Here is a 20,854-nt window from a genome sequence, read left to right on the forward strand (position 1 = left end):
AGACCTGTGTGTAGTGCCCACACATCTTGTCTTCATCACAGCTGTTGTTCTGGTAGTCGAAGTTCAAATGTTCTGCAACAGAAACTGGGCTCAGAGAAAAAAAATCCTGTTTTGTGTCTTTGTTGCCTGGTTGTGACGGGCGCGGCCATGACTCACCCAGGAACCATTTCTCCAGAGCGTCTCGGAGGTCCAGAGGCCCGCTGCTCACATACAGATTCTCCCCGGTGTCGTCCAGCTCCGGGTTGTGGTTCCAGATGCATTTAGTAACGTAGCTCTCTGCGACCAGCTTCAGGTTGGGGTCCCATTTCTGCACAGAGAGCAGAAATCAGCAGGGAGAAAAAACTTTTCCTCCCAGCCTGGAGGATAAATGGTTCACATAAAATCTTAAAGGGGAAGAATCCTGTTTTACAGGTGAAGTGACGCTTCACGGCATAAAAATGGTAGAAGAAATTTGACCTCCTGATTTAATGCCTTGAAATTGGGCCTCTGTCTCTTTAAGAAGCTCCTGCTCTTCCTGAAGCTCCGCCTCCAGGAAGTCATCCAACATGGCTCCTCTTTTAACCCTTCAATGACTTTACCAGCACTGCAATGAGGAGCTGCTCCTATAATGAGCTCAGCAGATGTTTGCTAAACGCTGCTGGCTAGTCTGAAGGCGCTGCGGCTTGAAGGCGGGGCTACGTCCACCCAGGCGTTTAGCATGGAGATGAGAGGATTTAAGAACCAGAATAGCACTGCAGGTTTGTTTCTGATTACATAACTTTAAAATATGATGGAAAGATTTTTTAAAATGACACCGGCCCTTTAAAACATGACAGATACCTGGTCAGCGCTCTGACCTCTGACCTCTGGCAATTTCCGTGTTTTTCGGCTGCTGCATCTCGGGGTGTTGAGCAGAATATGACTTCCTGTTCCATCAGCCAATAGCGTTTCAGATTTGGTTTACTCTGTGAAAGGGGGCGGGGCTTAAATCAGTGATTGGTTAAAATATCAGACTGTAACCATGGCAACACATGTACTTTCACAGATTAGTTTAATGAAACGTAATTTTACACAATTTAAAAGTTTTGATTTGTTTCTGCTCAAATCATTCATCTTAGTGAATTTCTTGTTTTAATGAATGAATATTTTAGATTCGACACGTTTGTCGTCTTTGCAGAAACATTTTTCCGTCTCCAGTTTTCTACAGATGAGACCAGAGGTTCTGCTGCCGACCCGGTTCTGCTGCCGACCCGGTTCTGCTGCCGACCCGGTTCTGCTGTGACCCGGTTCTGCTGTGACCCGGTTCTGCTGTGACCCGGTTCTGCTGTGACCCGGTTTTGCTGTGACCCGGTTCTGCTGCCGACCCGGTTCTGCTGCCGACCCAGTTCTGCTGCCGACCCAGTTTTGCTGCCGACCCGGTTCTGCTGTGACCCGGTTCTGCTGTGACCCGGTTCTGCTGTGACCCGGTTCTGCTGTGACCCGGTTCTGCTGTGTCCCAGTTCTGCTGCCGACCCGGTTCTGCTGTGACCCGGTTCTGCTGTGTCCCAGTTCTGCTGCCGACCCGGTTCTGCTGTGACCCGGTTCTGCTGTGTCCCAGTTCTGCTGCCGACCCGGTTCTGCTGTGACCCGGTTCTGCTGTGTCACAGTTCTGCTTCCGACCCGGTTCTGCTGTGTCCCAGTTCTGCTGTGACCCGGTTCTGCTGCCTCCGCCATCTTGGTTCTGGGTTTTCATCAATATAGTTTCTTTGGCTAAATGTTGTTTAGCTTCAGTTCCGGGTTTTTTGGTCATTTTTTCTTATTTTTATGCATTTAGCATGAAAAATGCTAAATTTGTCATGAATTTAAAAAGTTTTGAATTCTGTGGAACTTTTTCTGCCTAATTATGATTCTATAATCAATTATGATTCTATAATCAATTATGATTCTATAATCAATTATGATTCTATAATCAATTATGATTCTATAATCGTAATAAATTCCTGAAGATAGAAACATGAATTTGGTTATTTATATGCAACATTTTCTGCAGATGGATCCATGTTGCACCACTTTGTGTTTTTGCTGTGAAGCTCTGTGAAATGCTGCTGAAATGTGATACACAAATAAAATTTGAATTTGAAAATCTGTTGCCATCAGATTGAAAACTAATAAACAGATCCATAAACAAAAATGCAGAATATAATTTGGTTTTAGTTTTATGACATAGTTCCAGTCTGTTTTCCTCATAAATTATTGTTTTTATTTATTTCATTATTTTAATTTAGCCTTTCAAGCAGCCATACTGAATCAGGGTCATGACCTTTGACCTTTTGTTCATGCTGAGCTCTGGTTTCACATTGCAGGCATAGAAACTAACTATATGAAATATCACTGTTCTGACATGATTTTCTTGTTTGTGTTTTTAAGGATATTTATGAGTTAATATTTTTTATATTGTAATTTAGATCAAAAGTTTTTATTTTTGATAACAATGTTTGTCCTCCTGCCAGGCTCCTCCCCTTTTATATGAAATATGTAAATGAAACTCCAGTTCATTTAGTTCATTTTAAGTCTGCGATTTTTGCTTTTTATGTTATTTATTAATCCATTTATTATTTTTATTGATATTATGTGTGTGTGTGTGTGTCTGCGTGTGTGTGTGTCTGCGTGTGTGTGTGTGTGTGTGTGCGTGTGTGTGTGTGTGTCTGCGTGTGTGTGTGTGTGTGTGTGTGTGTGTGTGTGTGTGTCTGCGTGTGTGTGTGTGATCAGACACAAACATCTGCTCTGTGTTAGCCTCTGAATGCGTCACGCTCGCCTTCTGACTCGCGGCAGCAGCTGATTGTTTCTGCGGCTCAGAGTTCAGGACGAGCCTCAGGAAGTTTAAAGTTTTTTATTCAGATTGAAAAATCAAATTGTTCCTGTTGATTTTCTGCTGCAGGAAGGTTTTGCTCCTTTGCTGGAGACACCAGAACCAGAACATCTGCTCCACCTCCAGCTGCTGTGGCTCTTAGTCCAACCAGCCTGTTCCCCTCCTGGCCTGTGGGGGCGCTGCACCAACAACCACTGCAGGAAACGACACTAAAACCTCTGAAGACACTGAGAGCAACTTCCTGTTTCACCAGATGAAACAAGATGGAGGCGTCAAAGTTTAGTGATTTCTCTTTAGTCTTTGGCTGAAGACCAGGAGCCATTTTTGCTGCTAGCGCTAGGCTAACACGTTAGCTTTGGTTACCCAGAATGCCCTGCGCTGTAGTCCACTTCCTGCTTTTGGAGCACTCTCTGGTCCGCTTAGCGTTCACGTTCAAACCGAACCAGACTGAGGTTTGGAGGACCAGAGGTCAGAGGTCAGAGGTTGCTTAGCATTCACACGTGGCCAACCAAACCGGAGTTTCTAAGGAAGCGGAGCGGAGTTGGGATCAAGCGGACTGGACGTGGCTGCTGGTGTTTCAAACAGGAAACTGTATAAATTAATCTGAAAATGAGAAGGTGGCCATTACTGTCTTAAAGGAACAGCATCTTATTTCATAGATTCAGATTAACTTAATCTGTGAGTTAATCCAGCTCTGTCTGTTTGGGGCGTTTGGCTTCGTTCAGCAGAGAACCTGGACCTGACGGATCGTTTCTCTTTGGTGGAGTTCAGGCTGGAGGTCAGCTCAAGGTCAGCTGCTTCTTAAATCTCTCCAAGGAGAAAATCATGTTTTTCTTTCGGGTTGTTTTGCCCCTCGTTGAACCCCTCACTGTTTGCTCTGTATACAACATTTTTGTCCAGGTGGGGCCTCCATACTCCCGGTGATGGTCTCTCTGGGTTCACTCCCTCTCACTTCTACAACTCCAGACACTGATTGGAGACAAACACACATTCCTGCAGCAGATCTTCATCTCTACCTAATTTTCATTTCTGCTCAGGTAAACATGGAGCTGGCCGGTTCCCACAGCGTACGGCTCCGTTGCTCAAAGCTCCGTTGCTCAAAGCTCCGTTGCTCAAAGCTCCGTTGCTCAACGCTCCGTTGCTCAACGCTCCGTTGCTCAACGCTCCGTTGCTCAACGCTCCGTTGCTCAACGCTCCGTTGCTCAAAGCTCCGTTGCTCAACGCTCCGTTGCTCAACGCTCCGTTGCTCAACGCTCCGTTGCTCAACGCTCCGTTGCTCAACGCTCCGTTGCTCTGTGGTCATTAATTGGAGGTCGTCCGCAGAGGAAACTCCCCTCAGCGCCGTCGGACCTGAGCAGCTCAGTTCGTGTCGAGGCTCAGATTATTAAACTGGACTCTCTTCAAACGGTGTGGCGCAATCCTGCTGCTGCAGTCGGAGACAAATAAGAGGCAATAAATGAGGCAACCAGCAATAAAACATGATCAGCCAGGAGCTGCGGCAGCCGCAGCATTCCTGCGATCCATTAAAAAATATCACAATAACAGAAAACCAGGTCGTTTCTGATGTCATGATCCCAGATTTCATGTTTCCTGTTGCTCCGCCCTCATCTTCATCCGCCCTGCCTCCTCTTCTTCACCTCTTCATCGTTCCTCTCCAGACCAACGTTCCTGCTTCTCCTGGTTTTCCTCCAATTTCCAAGCAGATTAGAATCCACAGAACCTCCTGGCGGGGGTCAAAGGTCAGCGGGAACCAGAGGGGCTGGGACTGGATCCACTCCTAGCTGAGACGTAGTTCAGTGATTATCAGATTATCACTCTGGAGGAAAACTACCAGGTGTCACAAGAGTTTGGGTGGGACTGAGTAACAGAACCGTTTTACAGAACCAGAACCTTCCTGAAGACCCGCTGCAGGTTCTCCTTCATCCAGGAATTTTGCACAACGCTGGAAAACAGAAAGACGATTCATTCACTGCAGCAGCAGAAACGTTACCAGAATAATAGCTGGAGATGAACTGAGTCACAGAAAGTCCAAATTCTTGTTTCTCGCTCCGTAGACTCGTTGCCATAGCAACCAACAACGAATGTTTCAGGATTTAATGCCAAAAATCATTTCAGAAGATTCAGTTTGTTACAGTCTCATGTTTCAGGATCGATGTTTATTCTGTGATTATTAATAAGTGATCACTGTGGAAGACTAGCTACTGCTGCTATTAGCTAAGCTAACAGAGCGGTGATTAGCTACAGCTGCTATTAGCTAAGCTAACACAGCGGTGATTAGCTACAGCTGCTATTAGCTCAGCTAACACAGCGGTGATTAGCTACAGCTGCTATTAGCTAAGCTAACAGAGCAGTGATTAGCTACAGCTGCTATTAGCTCAGCTAACACAACGGTGATTAGCTACTGCTGCTATTAGCTAAGCTAACAGAGCGGTGATTAGCTACAGCTGCTATTAGCTAAGCTAACAGAGCAGTGATTAGCTACAGCTGCTATTAGCTCAGCTAACACAGCGGTGATTAGCTACAGCTGCTATTAGCTAAGCTAACAGAGCTGTGATTAGCTACAGCTGCTATTAGCTCAGTTAACACAGCGGTGATTAGCTACAGCTGTCATTAGCTAAGCTAACACAGTGGTGATTAGCTACTGCTGTCGTTAGCTAAGCTAACAGAGCAGTGATTAGCTACAGCTGTCATTAGCTAAGCTAACACAGCGGTGATTAGCTACTGCTGTCATTAGCTAAGCTAACAGAGCGGTGATTAGCTACTGCTGTCATTAGCTAAGCTAACAGAGCGGTGATTAGCTACTGCTGTCATTAGCTAAGCTAAAAGAGCGGTGATTAGCTACTGCAGTCATCAGCTAAGCTAACAGAGCGGTGATTAGCTACTGCTGTCATTAGCTAAGCTAACAGAGCGGTGATTAGCTACTGCTGTCATTAGCTAAGCTAACAGAGCGGTGATTAGCTACTGCTGTCATTAGCTAAGCTAACAGAGCGGTGATTAGCTACTGCTGTCATTAGCTAAGCTAACACAGCGGCGATAGATTAGCTCTTCTGATGTTTTTGCTTTGGTCGTATTTTTTATTTTAACTGAACCTAAACACGCACAATTCTGCAGCATATCTACACGTTACGCTGTCAAAGTCAAGCTAGCATAATGCTTTTCTCTCTCGCTGTGTTTTTAATTGAACTTTTTTTTACCTTGTTATCTAGTCGTAGCAAAGCCCTGCATCCATTTTTCTTTTATGTATCATGTCTACATTTGAGATTTACTGCTTTATATCGACAACAGTTAAACCCGATGCTAGCTATCGTTAGCAAGCAGCTGTTAGCCCTCCAGCAGGAAGTTGAGGGCGGGATCTACCGTGTGATGTCATGCTGCGTCAGTTTATTCTCTGCTTAACGCATCACAGAGGATCCCAGTGAAACCTGCTGAACTTTGGGATTAGATGTGGGAATTCTTGCATGTGGTTCTGTTTACGATTAGAACTGGACCAGAACCAGACCCATTTCTGAGACCCCTCAGTCTGATGGCGCTGTGTCGTCCTTCCACTTAATTATCCCAGCCTAAGTGGGTTTGTGACTGTGACCGCTCACCGCGGCGCTGCGGCTCGCCTCTCTGAGACGCTTCTTGCTGGTTTCCTCCCAGGTCAAAGGTCAGAGGCTGATGTGGCGAGGCTTCTCCTCATGCTGCAGGAATTTGCTACTCATGCGATTTTATGCACGGAATCAGAGCAGAAATGATTTAATGTTGGTGGAAAAATACCAGGCAGAGTTTAGAGCTCATGTTTCTGCTGCACCAAGCCGGGATTTGAACCCACAACCTTCCAGCAGCAAATGAGAGCTTTAGGAATCTCGGTTCTTCTCATCTCATCGGGAACTCTGAGGGCAGCTAACGGCGCCGCAGCTCTGACAGGAGGCATGCTGGGAAATGACCTGCACCGCTTGAATAATCTGAGTTAATCTGAGAGCAGAGAGAAAAAAAACTCCCGATGAACGGAGCGAACAGACGCACTAATCATAACTTCTCTTCCTCTCCCTCCATCCGACCCGTTCTGTTTCTGGTTCTGTTCTGGTTCTGGTTCTGGTTAATGGTTCTGTTCTGGTTCTGGTTATTAAACTTAAAAACTAAATTAACAGCAGTAATTTCAGTTCTTCAGTCATGAGAGCAAAAAAGGGGAATTAAGTTTTCAAACCTCTGAGGTCTGATTGGATTTACACCACAAAGGCAGATCATACGGGTCCAACCCGGTACTGGAGAACTTTCAGTCCGTACCCTCCTGATGGTCCAGTCGACCCGGTTCCACTGGAACCAGAACATCTGCTCCCACCTGCAGCTGCTGTGGCTCTGAGTCAGACCAGCCTGTTCCCCTCCTGGCCTGTGGGGGCGCTGCACCAACAACCACTGCAGGAAACGACACTAAAACCTCTGAAGACACTGAGAGAAACTTCCTGTTTCACCGATGAAACAAGATGGAGGCGTCAGAGTTTAGTGATTTCTCTTTAGTCGTTGGCTGAAGACCAGGAGCCATTTCTGCTGCTAGCGCTAGGCTAACATGTTAGCTTTGGTTACCCAGAATGCTCTGCGCTCTGTAGTTCACTTCCTGCTATTGGAGCGCTCTCTGGTCCGCTTGGTGTTCACATTCAAACCGAACCAGATTTCACTTCAACCGAACCCAGACCAAGGTTTGGAGGACCAGAGGTCAGAGGTCGATTAGTGTTCACACCTCACCAACTGGACCAGATTTTCTAGCAAATGGACTTGAAATGAATAATGAAACTCTTATGTAGCTAAAACTGAAATGAAAGCTGATGTTCTGACAGCAGAGCCGTTGTTCAGGCTCTGGATGGAGGCTCCAGGCGGCGGAGCGGGGCGGAGCGGGGCGGCTCTTACCAGGGGCATCATGGCCGACGCGCTGGGGGAAACCCGTCCTCTGTAGAAGTTGTGCATCTCCACCAGCAGCTCCTCCTCCGACTCGCTCAGGAAGCTCCAGGCTCCAGGAACCAGCAGGGCCCCCAGCAGCAGGCTCATCCAGGATGGGGCTCCCATCGGCGGGCGGCGCGGCGCCGACACCCCCCTGGTCCTGGAGCTCCGCCGAGGGGCCCCAACCTGAGGGGGCCCCTGCTGCTCAGACTGGCTCTTGAGGTGCATGGTGGGTAACGGTCCTGAGTAAATCCTGAGGTGATCCAGAATCCAGCGGCGGGGATCAGAGTGTGTGTGTGTGAACAATGTGCCGTTGTCTCAGAGTGTGTGAGAGTTTTGTCCTCAGTGCCGCTCTCGCTCAGCTCTGCAGACCGTTCTGACTCTGACTCAGATTTAACTGAGCCAGGATCCTCCTCCTTCACACACACACACACACACACACACACACACACACACACACACACACACACACACACACACACCCTCACCATCCCCCCGCCCATCAGGATCACATGACCACCCCAAGTTAAACCTGCAGCAGAATGAAGACAGATAAATTCACCTCAGAGATCGGCTCACGTTTCCTGCTCTGGAACCAGCGCTCCCAGTACCAGCTCCCAGTAACAGCTCCCAGTACCAGCTCCCAGTACCAGCTCCCAGCACCAGCTCCCAGTACCAGCTCCCAGTACCAGCTCCCAGTACCAGCTCCCAGTACCAGCTCCCAGTACCAGCTCCCAGTACCAGCTCCCAGTACCAGCTCCAGTACCAGCTCCCTTCCTCACTGGATTCCTCTCCAGCTTTTCCTTCATTATCATTATTTGGTAAATTTAAACTTTACAAAATAAAATGTTTCTTATAAGCCAATTAATTCCCAAACAGGAGGAATTAAATATTTAAAACATCTACAAAATAATATAAATGTTATCATTTTACATTTTAAAGACTTTTAGTTTATTATTCATTTTAATCCATTATGATGCTTCTTAAGGTCAAAATGGCCGTTTGAGGTTGATGCATTATTATTTTCATTAGGGGGGATATTAATGTCTGATATTAATATTTATTCAATATTTATTGACATCGTAAATATTTTCCTACATTTCAAACATAGAAATGACCATAACAGATTCTTCTCTGCTTCAGATAAACATCCCATGATCCTTTGCTGTCAGTATCAGTATTATATGATAAACAAGCTGCAGCTCCAGAACCAGAACATCAGAGCGGTTCAGAACCGCACTGGTCCAAACAAACTTCCTCCATCGTGAAGCTTCAAACAGCTCCGTTTGTGTTCTGGTTCCAGGCGGCCCGGTTCTGTCATTTGGACCTTTGGGGTTGTTGTTGATGTCTGAGGTTCTGACGCTGTTTATTTCTCCTTCCACCTGTTTCCCTGAAGAACTCGATGAGGAAAATGTCTCTGAAGATCAGAGGATTTTAAACTGGGAGAGGAAATAAAACTTTCTTAATTCACTTCAAAATAAGAGCATGGATATAAACATTTGAAGAATTCACAAAAACAAAAACATGTTGAGCTGAATTCACTCAGCTCTTCTGAATTTGTTAGGGGAAGCTAAATGCGCTAAGCATTTCAAAGTTAGCAAGAGCGCTAAGCTAAATATTAGCTTAGCAATTAGTGGATTAGCGGAAGCAAGTGGAAGTGTAATGACTCTAATTAGATAATAAACAGGAAAAAACAATGCAAAGTGAAACATTTAAATGTTTATTATTATTATTATTATTATTATTATTATTATTATTATTATTATTATTTTAATATGATTATGTTCGCTCTCCTCTCTCAGGCGACAGACTTTTCTGCTTTGTGCTGCGTTTTCCTACCAAGATGGCGGATCAGACTTGTGGGAACTGTAATCAGTTCCACCCCGACATCCAGCCCAGATGCTGACTGGTTTCCTCCCAGTTGGCTGTGAGTGGAACCAGAACCGCCGGGTCGGGTAGAACGCCTGCGCTGGTATCTCCGTCCATCTGCCGGTCCAGGTCCAGAAGCCTGAAATGTTTCACATGTGCCGGTAATCTCTTCCCGAGCGGAACATGACGGATCGTTCTGGTTCTGGCAGAGAATCACAGCTTCAGCTGGGAAGGTCCGGAATCTGTTGGCTCCAAACGCCATTTCAGTCCAAAGACGGATGTTCAACCCGGACCGGCCCGGTTTCACTGGAAACGACCCGCAGCGGATCCGGGTTCGCTTTCCTGACCCAGAACTTATCAGAACCAAACCCGCTCCGTTTAACAGAACTACTTCTCCGAAACAGAAAGTTGAGCTGCACAGAATCATGAGCCAAAAGTTTCTGAACAGAAACTGAAGCCGACTTTGGAGGAACGATCTAGAGCTACAGATCTAGATCTGTAGCTCTAGAGCTACAGATCTAGAGCTCTAGATCTAGAGTCAGTACAGCTTCAGTTCTTCCAGCTGGAACATAGAGATCAGCGCGACCTCTGACCTCTGACCTTCACAGCCACATAAAGACGGTTCCAAAGTCGGCCTTCTATCAGCTGAATAACCTTTAAATCCTCCTGGTCTATTAATAACTGCTGCTGGATTGACCTGCTGGTTCTGGTTCTGGTTCTGGTTCTGCATCAGACTCAACGTGGAGAAGCAGCATTCAACTTCTATGCTTCACAAATCTGGAACAAACTTCCAGAGAACTGTAAAGCAGCCGAAACCCTGAAACCCTGATTGGAGCTGATTTTAATGAATAATCAATAAAACGTTGAGAGCTGCACAGTGGTGCAGTTGGTAGCAAGAAGGTTCTGGGTTCGATTCCCGGGTCTTTCTGCGCGGTGGGTTCGTTCTGTCCGGCTTCCTCCCACAGTCCAACAAAATGTTTTTATGACTTTTAATTTTTGAGAATTAATTATGTAAAACACTTTAAATAAACCGGATTGATTGATTGATTGATTGATTGATTGATTGATTGATTGATTGATTGTTGTCAGCCTGCTGATCAGATCCTGTAAATCCAGTTTCCAGGTTTTAATAAAGTTCTTCTGGATTAGATCGTTGTTTTATCATCGCTCCTCGTTTCCAGATTCCAGCAGGATGAGAGAAACTTTCTGGAAGAATCAAACCTGGTTCTGATCCGGTTCTGATCCGGTTCTGATCCGTTTTCTGCTCCATGTTTTCACTTCCAGGCTGTTCGACACGTTCCGGTTTCATTTGGATTATTTCTGTCCAATCGGACCGACTTGTTGGACATTTAGAGGAAAAGAACCGATAGAAAACCCGGTTCATCCCAGCAGCACCAGGAAGTCTGCAAGGCCAACTTTTATTTTGATAGTCTGATAATTAGCAAGCTAATTTCCATATTAGCTAAAAAGATTGTACCTAAATATTTAGCTGGGAAGCTAAACAGTAAAGTATCCGACTGGTTCCCATCAGAACTGGACCTGGTTCTGGTTTCTCCACCCTCCATCTGGAACCGAGCAGACAGAAGAATCGGACTCCACCCTGCAGCCTGGAAGCATTTCAGGCTCTGAATCACCGAGACGCAGATTTGATCTGAGCAACGTTTCAGCGAGAAACCAGTTTATAAACTTTAGCTTAATAAACTAAAGCTTTAGTTTAATGATCCGGGTTCTTAAGGCCCGGTTCTGAAAGCCCGGTTCTACATGTGAATTAATAGTTTCAAACCTTAAATCTGTTTCCTCATGTTGTTTTGATCCGTTTCTGTTTGTGTCTCTGGGTTTTAAGTCTGATTGATTTTGGTTATTGATTATTAGGATTGATGGTTTCGTTTCCATGGAAACTGGAATCAGGATCTCAGCCGAGATTCTGTTGGACCCGGTAAACCTCTCTCTCTGCTGAAGCCTCAGCTGCTGCCGACCTTTGACCCCAGCTGTTATCGGACTGCGACACGGCCCGCTTCCCGCTCTGCGGCTCAGGAGGTCAGAGGTCAGCGATCACATGGTGTTCTGCTGCGAGCCCAGAGGATCCGGTTTCTGTCAGAGCAACAAGTCGAGTGGCAAAACACGAAACGCGACCCGGGTGGGCGAGACCCGGACCGGACCGGACCGGACCGGACCGGACCGGACCGGACCGGACCGTCTGGTTCCATTACTTCAGTCCAAAACTCATCAGCTGCAGCAACTGCAGGGTGGCGATGCCTGCAGGCCCCATGACCGGGGCCCATGTGACCCGGGGCCCATGTGACCCGGGCCCATGTGACCCGGGCCCATGTGACCCGGGGCCCATGTGACCCGGGCCCATGTGGGCAGTTTGTGGGTCCCAGAGTCAGAACCAGAACCGGAGAGGAGCTGATTGATCCAAACATGTGAACAGAATGTGACCCGGCCCGGCCCAAAGCGTTCTGCTGTCACCGACTGGCTGCTAATGGCTAACAGATGGCCGAGTGTTTCTCTCTCTTTCAGGACCGACTGGTCTGAACGGGCCAGAACCAGGACCCATAAGAACCAGAACAGAACTGTGTAGAAATGAATGGAAATCCCCACAAGGAGAGAAAGACACACGTGTGTGTGTGTGTGTGTGTGTGTGTGTGTGTGTGTGTGTGTGTGTGTCTCTCATGCAACATTATGTAATGACTGAGCCGACCGTCTTCATCTTCATCATCATCATGGACCTGTCTGCACAAGCTGCCTGATGATGTCATAGGTTCAGGAAGTGGACCCTCCTTAGAGACGTCAGGCAGCCGGACCCCGCCCAGTAACCAGAGCGTCTGGAACTGGTTTGTGCTTTAACTGGTCCGTCTGGTCAGAGTCTCTGATCTGCAGTCAGGCTGACGCTGCGATCGCGGCCCAGTGGCTCCTCCCATTCCTCAGGAAGTGCCAGGAGTTTCCAGAGCGCCACCGCAAGTACAGCAGCAGAACTGCGGCAGCGTCACTCAGCAGGTCTGTGGCCCAGACCATCACCTGCCACCACCGTGCCTGTTTTTCTCCTTCAATCCATCCAAACAGCCAAACTGGATGAGTCGTTTCCCGAGCATCCTGCCACGACCTTTAACCCTTACAGGTCATGACTATTATGCAAAATTTTCTTTTTGAACGTTTTCGTTCTTCCATTCGTGTTGTCATGTTTTTGGTGTCTGGAAAACGAGACGTTTCAAAAACTTACCGAATGAAACGTCATAAATCAGCAGGAACCGCTCGTAACTTAGCAACCACTCTGTAACCTAGCAACACAGACTGAGCTCCAGTCTGTGGTCAGCTGGTTTCCCGCTGTACAATGGCTGCTGGAAAAGACGAGACTTTTGTCGACTCACCAAACAAACCAGTTGCTGTGTTCTGGTTGGTTGTGCAGGAGGCTCCACTTCTGCTCTTCTAAGATGTACAGGCAGGGGCGCCGCCAGGAATGTTGGAGCCCATGACAAAAGATGAAATTGGCCCCCTCGCAGCTGCTCTTGTACTTCTTGAGTCACAATTTTAAAGCCTTGCTTCCTTTGGTCCAATACTGATACTAGACAATATTTCCTGCTCATGAATTTCACATCCAACCGTCTGCATCAGTGTGCAACCAGGTTGCTTCAATGTTTTCTATCAGTTTTCGATACTGAAACGTCTCCCCACCAGCAACAGTCATAGGCAACATGCAAAATACACATGAAGCAACACAGACTTCAAAAAATGCTGTATAGTTGCATTTTATTCAAGCTGCAATAAGTCACTTTAATAAAAAATGTTTTCTCCATATTTGTTAAAGCTGGCACCATGCTGTGACAGTTTGTTACGAGAAGATAATCTGTGAAAACAATCAATCTCCTCCATCTGAATTACTATAACGTTCCAATGAGAACCAGGAGGAGGGTCTTAGCGCTGTCAATCAAGCTCATTCACTAACTGCTGAATGTGCTGAAGGAGGAGAAACAACTTCCATGCTGCAGCTTTAACTCCCCTCAGCAGAGGAAGGACGGGTCAGGAGGGACTAGAGCTGCTGCTGACCGACTCGCCTGTTAAGTGGGAAAAGGTCCAGTGAAATATGTCAATATGTTGGTGATGTTTTCCCTTAATTCATTAAATGTTAGTGTAAAGGAGGCTAAGCTAGCTATGCTAAATGCTAGCTTAGCCTCTCGGAGAAAAACTGGCTTATAAATTGATACGTTTAGCTTTTTCTCTCTTTTTGAGTTTTAACACCTACTTTATCATTTTTCTTAGCAGCGCAGTAACAGCCTCAGTGGTTCTTGTTTCCACTGACTGCTGCTGAACACCTGCAGCTCCAAGCAGGAAGGAACCGATTCCTGCAGATCCAGGGGCTTCAGGGCAAATATGTGTTTTTGGTCTGGGAAGGGGAACATTTCATTTTTACTGCTGAAAACAATCTTCCAAAACACAAAATGATTCTTTTGGAATTGGCAGGGCCCAATGTTTTAATTCCTATGAACAAAAACTAAATAAATAAATAGGGGAGCGCCCCCTGTTGGTCAGGGGTCTTACAATTGTCCTAACTTTAGCGCCCCTTTATGCATCCCCGCGTGCAGGTGCATAATTTATCATGTTTCATGTCAAAGTGTAAATGTTGCGTTGTGGGCGTGGCCAGCAGAAGTTTGTCTGGATTTAAAGAGACAGAGGCCCTAAAATGTCCCAACAGGCTGAAATCTGATTATCTAACTATTTTGTGCAGAGATTAATGAACATGTTTTGTTTAGGAAACATTCTGACCCGATCCAGGAAGTGAAACCTTTAACGGTCCGGTCCACTCAGCGTCCTGATGCTGCAGACGTTCATCTAATCAAACACAAGGACTAAAGCAGTTCTGGTTCTGGGCGGGCCCCAGGTTAACAACAAACACGTGTCATCTTTAAAAAAAGCTGAAAGGTCTTTGCATAGCAAGCATCAGAACCGTTTGGGTCAGAACCGTCAGCTGGTTCAGGTTCACCTGCAGGAGTTTCACTGAAGCAGAGCAGCTGGACCGGGTTTCATCTGGTTCTGCTGCTCTTCAGGGGAAAGGAGATCAGGAGGAGAAGCAGCTTTCAGCATCTATGGACCAAAAATTTGGAACAAACTTCCAGAAAACTGTAAAACAGCGGAAACCCTGACTTCCTTCAAATCTCAAGTAAAAACGCACCTGTTTAGAGTTGCATTTGAAATGTAATATGTATGTTTTTTTTTTTTTTTCCTGTTGTGGGCAACGGGGCCCGGCGAATACCCGTGGTTAAACGGACGGGGAGTCCGGCGGTAACAGGCGCTTAAATTCCGTGTCAAAGGGAAGGGGGAAGAAAGGGAAAAAAGAGGGAGGAAAAAAGGAGAAAGAAGGAAGGAAAGAAAAAAACCTTGGTATTTTATTCTATGTTGCATGCCTTTGTGTTTTGTGTTTATGATGTAAAGCACTTTGAAATGCCTTGTAGCTGAAATGTGCTATACAAATAGAATTTGATTGATTGATTGATTGATTGATTCAGGGAGGTTCTGGTTCTGGGTCGGGTCAAGTGTCCCTCAGTTTAATGTTTACCAAATGCTGAGCAGAGCAGCAGAACGGCGCCGAGTTTCACTGAGAGGCCCTAGAATCGAACCGGAGACCTGAACTACGACCTCTAATGTTTTAATCCTGGACGTTGTTTCTGCTGAACAGAACCAGAACCAGAACCTTCTCTGGGCTTAAAGTTTCTAAAATAACAACCCGTCGTCTCCTCCTCAGGAAATCCCCTCAGTGTTTGTTGGTCTAAATATTGAAAGAAAACTTATCAGAAACTCAAAGCCAGCTCTGATGTCTCCCTCTGGTGGCCATTTCACGATACTGCAGCTACAAACTCCCCAGAGGAGCCGCTGCGCCCCCTGCAGTCTGCAGCCGGAATAAACTCAGATGTGGTTTTATTTTGACACAAAGTGCAGAAAATGTTTTGCATTTCATTTAAATGTTTGTTATTTTTCAGTCAAATCACTGAAACTAAACCCAGAGATGCAGGTTGTTGGTTTGGATCCTGTTTCTGATTTCCTACAAACTGAATCGTCGAGAGAGAAAACAGTCTGAAAAGTCAGAAACATTTTTAATAAATAAAAATAAACTTCAAACTGATGTCCATCAGTCCAGAGGGCCTCAGAGTCCAGGAGCTGCTTGAGGGCGTCGCCCACCTACAGCCAATCAGAGCCTCAGGTGTTATCAGAGAAGACCCTGGCCAAGGACGGCGAGCCGAGCGCCGAACGGCTGAACGGGGCAGGAGAGAAGGGGCGGGGCCTTCTTCTCTCCGGGCTTCAGAGCGATGCTCTCTGATTGGCTGGGGGGAGGGTCCTCAATCTGAGCAGCGGGCTGCTCCGGCTGGCCGGCGGCCGCTCCGGCTGGCCGGCGGGCCGCTCCGGCTGGCCAGGCGTCGTCAGCCCCAGCAGTAGGTGCTGCAACTCGCGACGCTCCTGTGCGTGGCGGCTGCAGCAGTGCAGTGCCGCCGGGTCCAGAGGATGAGCCTCGGTGTTGAAGATGAACCCTCCTGCCCCCAGGACTGGCCGCTGGCTCCGCCCCCTTCCCATGACCCGTCACCCTCCGCCCCCCCGCCGTGCAGGAAGTGGGCAGGGTCAAAGAGCAGGTACAGGTATTTGACGGTTTCAGCCAGGAAGAACGACTCCATCCTGTTATCCAGCTGGTGATCCCGGAGATCTCTGACCTGCAGAGGAAGAGGAGCAGGCTGAGCCTTCATCACCTGACTTGGAGGTCAGGGGACCTGCCGACTTGGAGGTCGGGGGACTCACGCTGGCGTAGCCGCATGGCGTTGGCGATGCGTTCGATGGACTCCACGGCGTCCAGGCCGAACTGCAGGTAGGTGTGATCACCTGTGGCTCTGAACAGGTACATGGCGCTCTCCATCAGCTCTGCAATGAAACATATTCTTTGTTAAAGTTCCTGAAAAACGACGAGTCAAAGACGTTCGGCTTTCTGATCGATGGCGGAAACATGAATCCAGAATCGGAGCAGAAAGTTCTGGATGTTTTCTGTGAAGGTTTGCATGATGGAGCGTAGATCTAGAACGATCTCAGATGCAGAGCCATTTATGCTGCCATGCTTACGACTAGAAATGCACTGATCCAATACTGATATCTGTACCGGTTCCGATGTTCAAAAACATCTCGATCAGGTGTCGGGGGAGCGATCCATCAGAGCAGATCTACTCAGTCTAATTCTATGCTTTGAACATTTAGCAAACAAGTAGAATTCAAATATTTCAGCAAATTTTCAAAAAAATATCAGAAAACAAAAAATATTTTCATTTTTTAAAAGCAAAATGCTTTGCTTTGTAAAAAGTTTAACCAAAAAAGGGAAAAAAAAATATTTAATTCAGTGAAACCAGGTTGAAATTAAACTAAACTGGTTCTGGTCTCAGTGGGTCTCACCTGGTCTCAGTGGGTCTCACCTGGTCTCAGTGGGTACCCCTCTCTCTTGTCCACTGTGTATCCCTGCGTGATGCTGTAGAACTCCGGCAGGCCTCCAAACTGCCTCCACACTGAGTAATAGTTCTGGAAGGTTCTGGCGGCGCTGTCCAGGTTCCCCAGCAGAGACTGAAACACAGAGGCTGGATGAAGGCTCGCCGGCCGGCCGACCGACCTCACGGTCCAGGTGTGCTGTACCTGCAGGCCGGGCCAGAAGGCCTCCAGGCTCTGGAACACCGGCATGGTGACGCTTCCTTTGTGCATCTGGACCCACAGGTACCAGTCATCGAAACGCGTGTAGTTCTGGATGGCCCGATCGTACGCTGAGGAAACACCATGACACGGTGAGGGTCTTTTGTGGTGGCCAGCGCTAACACTAAAGCTAGCTGTGCTAACCGCAAGCTAACTAAAAAGCTAGCTGTGCTAACACTAAAACACTCGTCATAAACATTCGGCTAATGCTAAAGAGCTAAAGAACATTATATTAGGGAAGCTAACACAAAGGTGCTAAATTTAGCTATTTTCACCTCAACATAATAAGCTAGCTATACTAAGTGTAAATCCTCAATAAATGTTAGCACAATCAATATGGTATTTAGCAGAAGCTAATTTTAGAATGACTTCAATCAAAGATGCTGAACTTTATTCAACTGAAAGTTTCAAAACAACTCAAATAAATTGGCACTTCAGAATTCATGTGGAAAGTTTTGATTGAAAAGCTAGAGGCGCTAACTATTAGCTCAAGTGCTAAACAAAATGAGTTCCACTGGCGGTGGACTAGCAGAAGCGTTCAGGTTCCTGTCTGAGTTTTACCTCTGAACATGCTGAGAAGCTCCTGGTCCTGCAGCATGATGGCTCCTTTCACCAGATACTCAAAGTACGAGTCGACGCCGGCGCCGATGCCGGCGTCCTGGGCCACCCACTTCCTGGTCACGATGTCGATGTGGTTCCCCACCTGGACGGGCAGAAACGGGTCGGATCAAACCAGGAACCAAACTGGTTCCTGGTTTGAACCGTGGTTCGGACTGGTTGCGTTTGGTTACCAGTCCGATGTCAGATCTGGTGTTCCACAGGGCGGTCAGCGCGCGCCGCGCCGCGCTCTCAAACGTCGGGTCTCCGGTGAGGCGGCTCAGCGTGGCGAACTCCAGGATGAAGGTTCCCACGCCGGCGGTGCAGGTGACCGGCGTCTCGCTGGGACTGACGCCGCGCAGCAGGTTGACGGTGCCGTACGGCATCCCGCTGGGCGTATCGAACGCTGCAGACAGTCAGGTCAAAGGTCAGCAGCACTCTCCCACCACAGGAGGAAACGTGATGACAGCTTAGCTTTTTCTGACTAAACGTTACGACGGGTGGTTCGGTCCGACCCGCTCTGGTTCCCTTCCTGTTCAGTCTGTCAAAGATCTTACAACAAACATTAGGCTGGTGGCACAATGCATGATGGGATACGTTTATCTGACTTTACTACAAATGATCTGAATTCATTTCAAATGTTTCTGAAACTCTTTTACCAAAGTGAGGTTCTACTGAAGCCCGTTTGGGTCGCTCTGGTACCTGGCAGCAGCTTGCGCGCGGCGTCCTCGGCCATCCGGAGCAGCGGACCCGAACAGGGCCAGCCGGGTCCAGCTCCATCCCGGCCCGACCCGCCAGCATGTGGGCCGACAGCAGGCCGCCCACCACTACCAAAACACAGCAGGTCAGCTCCGGATCCGCCCGTCAGAACCAGAACCGGGCCGCGGGCCTCACCCTAATGTTGGTTTCAAACACGGACGCGTTGACGTCGATGTCAAAGTCTACGGTGTCCTGGAGGAGCGACGCCACGCGCTGGAACTCGGTCCGGTTCCCCAGAACCTGCAGGACGAGGTAAGTATTCAGCTTTGGACTGGACCGGATCGGACCGGGTCAGAACTCACCAGCAGCGTGTCCAGGGCGTCGATCAGAGTCAGAGAGAAACTGAAGACAGAAACAATTGTTTATTTTCTGATGTTTAACAGATATAAAACAAATAAAACTTTTGTAATAACTCATAAACACATTAAAAATGCAGGAAATTTTCTAAATATTTTTAAAATTTGTTCAAACTATCACCATATTGAGAATCTGTAAAAAATATCAATCTCCTCTAATCCGGTGTTCCAACCAGCCAATCAGAGCCAGGAGGCGGGTCTTAACTCTGTCATCAATATCTGACACTGCAGTTAGCACAGCCTGCTGCGAATGCTAAAGCTAGTTAGCATAGCGACAGATGACGGCAGATACAGTTTTCCTGTAACGGTTGTTTCTGTGCCGTCAGCACATTTAGCAGCGAGTACATGAGGATGACTGACAGCGCTGAGACCTGCCTCCAGGCTCTGATTGGTGCATTTCTTCAATAGCAGTTCAGGGAGATCAATCTGTCCACAGATCTGTTCATAACAAAATGTCTGAACATCATGAGTAGATTTTCTTTTCAGGGAAACCCAGGCGTTGTGGGCGTGGCCTCACCTGCCCCAGGTGTCTTGTCCGTCGCAGGTGAGTGGGCGGAGCTCATCATAGGGGAAGGCGTTGTTCAGGTAGCTGTTGTAGGCGTGGTAGAACATGGACTTGATGCGCTCCCTGCAGGTTAGAGTCAACACGGATCAGAACCGGGTCGCTTCCAGAACCGCAGGGTGTAGAGCAACATTACAGAAGCTGCAGGGTGTAGATCTACAGCTGAAAGAAGCTGAACGCATCAAACAGGATGAAATTACAAACACTGAAATTTCTGCATGTCACAAGCTAACGGACAAATAATATGCAGGTTTACAAGATAAATTATTATTTAGTAAAAACATTTTTATTAGCAATTAAACATTTTTACACTAAATTATTTATATCTATAGCCTAGCCTGGTGTTATTAGCCCAGTTTTATGTTTTTAGCTTAGCCTGGTGTTTTAAGCTAGCTTGATGTTTTTAGCCTAGCTTGAAGTTTTTAGCCTAGCTTGAAGTTTTTAGCCTAGCCTGGTGTTTTAAGCTAGCTTGATGTTTTTAGCCTAGCTTGAAGTTTTTAGCCTAGCCTGGTTTTAAGCCTAGTTTGATGGTTTCATTCTGGCAGAGGAAGCTGGAGAAACCAGAGAAAACAGACCAGCAGAAAGGAGCTGGGATTCAAACCTCCGACCCTGACCGTCGCTGCAGCAGCTGCTCCATGCAGCTCCGATCCGACAACAAAACCAGAACCAGAGGAGACGGAAATTCGCTCTGGTTCTGACCCGCAGGCTCTGGTTCTGGACCAACACCTGTCCTGCTCACCTGACAGCCGCCATCTGCTCCTCTGAGAACTGACGAGCCGCCGCGTCGCTCAGCGCGCACAGCAGCAGCAGCGCCGCGCAGACGGGAGCGCGCATGGTCCCGGACGGGCAGGTGGTTCTGGAGACAGAAGGTCCAACAACGACCAGATCAGGACAACTGCTGTAGTCAGGAAGCAGGAAATAGCGTCTGCATCATCAATGTGCGCTGACATTTATTGAAATGCGCCAACAAGCCGCCATATTGCGAGGGGCAACGAAGCCTTAAATAAACAGTTTATGTTCATTTAAGGTTCTGCACAGGAATTATGAGCAGTAAATGTCCTACCTGAAGCAGTTTGTCCTCACTTTGATCAGAGAACAGTTCCAACAGTTCACACAAAACTAAACATTTAGATAAAGGATCTAAAACTGGTACAAATCAAGATTTCTGACAGCCAGACTCTATCACTGTCTCATTCAGCAATTTTAATATTTATTTAATACTTACAGCAATTAACAGAAACATTTTAGTTTTTTCTCTCA

At 47.2% G+C, this 20,854-nt stretch overlaps 1 protein-coding gene and 1 pseudogene across 1 annotated transcript in view; both read right to left on the reverse strand.

The window, feature by feature from the left end:
• Nucleotides 1-8,089, reverse strand: part of LOC129353010 (peptidase inhibitor 16-like) — a 13,865-nt gene extending 5,776 nt beyond the window's left edge. Inside the window, exons 1-3 of the mRNA XM_055022222.1 lie at nucleotides 7,715-8,089; nucleotides 157-307; nucleotides 5-72 (exon numbers count right to left, since the gene is read on the reverse strand). Coding sequence (XP_054878197.1) covers nucleotides 5-72; nucleotides 157-307; nucleotides 7,715-7,972 — 477 coding nt within the window. The 5' untranslated portion in view covers nucleotides 7,973-8,089. The remainder of the gene's footprint in view (nucleotides 1-4; nucleotides 73-156; nucleotides 308-7,714) is intronic.
• Nucleotides 8,090-14,997: 6,908 nt separating this feature from the next.
• On the reverse strand, nucleotides 14,998-20,789 carry LOC129352905 (ER degradation-enhancing alpha-mannosidase-like protein 2; annotated as a pseudogene).
• Nucleotides 20,790-20,854: the final 65 nt, after the last annotated feature.

The sequence above is a fragment of the Poeciliopsis prolifica genome, unplaced genomic scaffold (genome assembly GCF_027474105.1).
Source record: "Poeciliopsis prolifica strain line A6 unplaced genomic scaffold, Auburn_PproV2 SCAFFOLD082, whole genome shotgun sequence".
Taxonomy (NCBI): Eukaryota; Metazoa; Chordata; class Actinopteri; order Cyprinodontiformes; family Poeciliidae; genus Poeciliopsis; species Poeciliopsis prolifica.